This window comes from Ochlerotatus camptorhynchus, unplaced genomic scaffold (genome assembly GCF_037179485.1).
Source record: "Ochlerotatus camptorhynchus isolate MF236.1 unplaced genomic scaffold, CSIRO-AGI_Acam_v1.1 ptg000298l, whole genome shotgun sequence".
Taxonomy (NCBI): Eukaryota; Metazoa; Arthropoda; class Insecta; order Diptera; family Culicidae; genus Ochlerotatus; species Ochlerotatus camptorhynchus.
The window spans coordinates 836,416-837,166 of record NW_027040786.1 but is presented as its reverse complement, the minus strand read 5'-3'; the positions used below and the strand labels follow the sequence as shown (position 1 = coordinate 837,166).

General features: G+C 43.4%; 1 protein-coding gene across 1 annotated transcript; it reads left to right on the top strand.

Moving 5' to 3' along the window:
• The first annotated feature begins 229 nt into the window (after positions 1 to 229).
• Positions 230 to 751, top strand: LOC135706953 (non-specific lipid-transfer protein-like 1). The gene is made up of 2 exons (XM_065228642.1): positions 230 to 428; positions 502 to 751. Exons 1-2 carry the CDS (start codon positions 302 to 304, stop codon positions 690 to 692), a joined length of 318 nt encoding a protein of 105 aa, XP_065084714.1. The 5' UTR covers positions 230 to 301; the 3' UTR covers positions 693 to 751.

The following is a 751-nucleotide window of genomic DNA, read 5'->3' as shown; positions in this document are numbered from 1 at the left end:
AGTTATCTTAGTCACTGCATTATTCACCCAACGTATCTATGTGAATAACTTTTGTTTCATTCGCGATACGCTCAACGCACGTTTGCAGCTAACAAATCTTTGGTTGGATTATTTCGGTGTTGTTGGTTAAAATCATTAACCGACGCGGTAGATAACAAACGGAACTAATCCGGACCACCTGCTATTTCGGAAATGCACTTTCATCGAGTCGTATAAAATTGGACTCCGGTTCCATTGTCTACATCAGTTATTCACAGTTCCTTCGACCAGTGAAGATCCTCCAGACAACAATCAATCAATCATGAAGTGCGACGCCGTTATTGAGAAAGTCAAGGCCCGTGTTGCTGGAATCGACGCCAATGGCCCACGTAAAGTGCTTGGAGTGTTCCAACTGAACATCGAAGCAGCTGATGGTGTACATGAGTTGGGTAAGTAACCAGCCTCTCTACAATCCATCAAATTAATACCGGGTGATAATTGTGCTATTCTAATTATTCGCAGTTGTTGATCTGAAGGGTCTGAAGGTATACGAGGGTAAAGCTTCGGGAGCCGATGTTGTGATCAACATGAAGGACGAAGACTTTATTTCCGTTGGAACCAAGGCTGTCTCGGTGCATGATGCCGTTGAGCAGGGAAAGATCAAGATGACCGGTGACGAGGCTCTCTTCCAGGCTCTGGTTGATGCTATCTAAGTTAAACGGATGCGGCCTATCGAATAATAATCTAACAATATAAGTTAAGCTATTATGAA

Coding starts and splice junctions, on each gene's coding strand:
- LOC135706953 (XM_065228642.1), top strand. CDS start 302: ATGAAGTGCGACGCCGTTATTGAGAAAGTCAAGGCCCGTGTTGCTGGA. Junction 429..501: donor TGATGGTGTACATGAGTTGG/GTAAGTAACCAG, acceptor AATTATTCGCAG/TTGTTGATCTGAAGGGTCTG.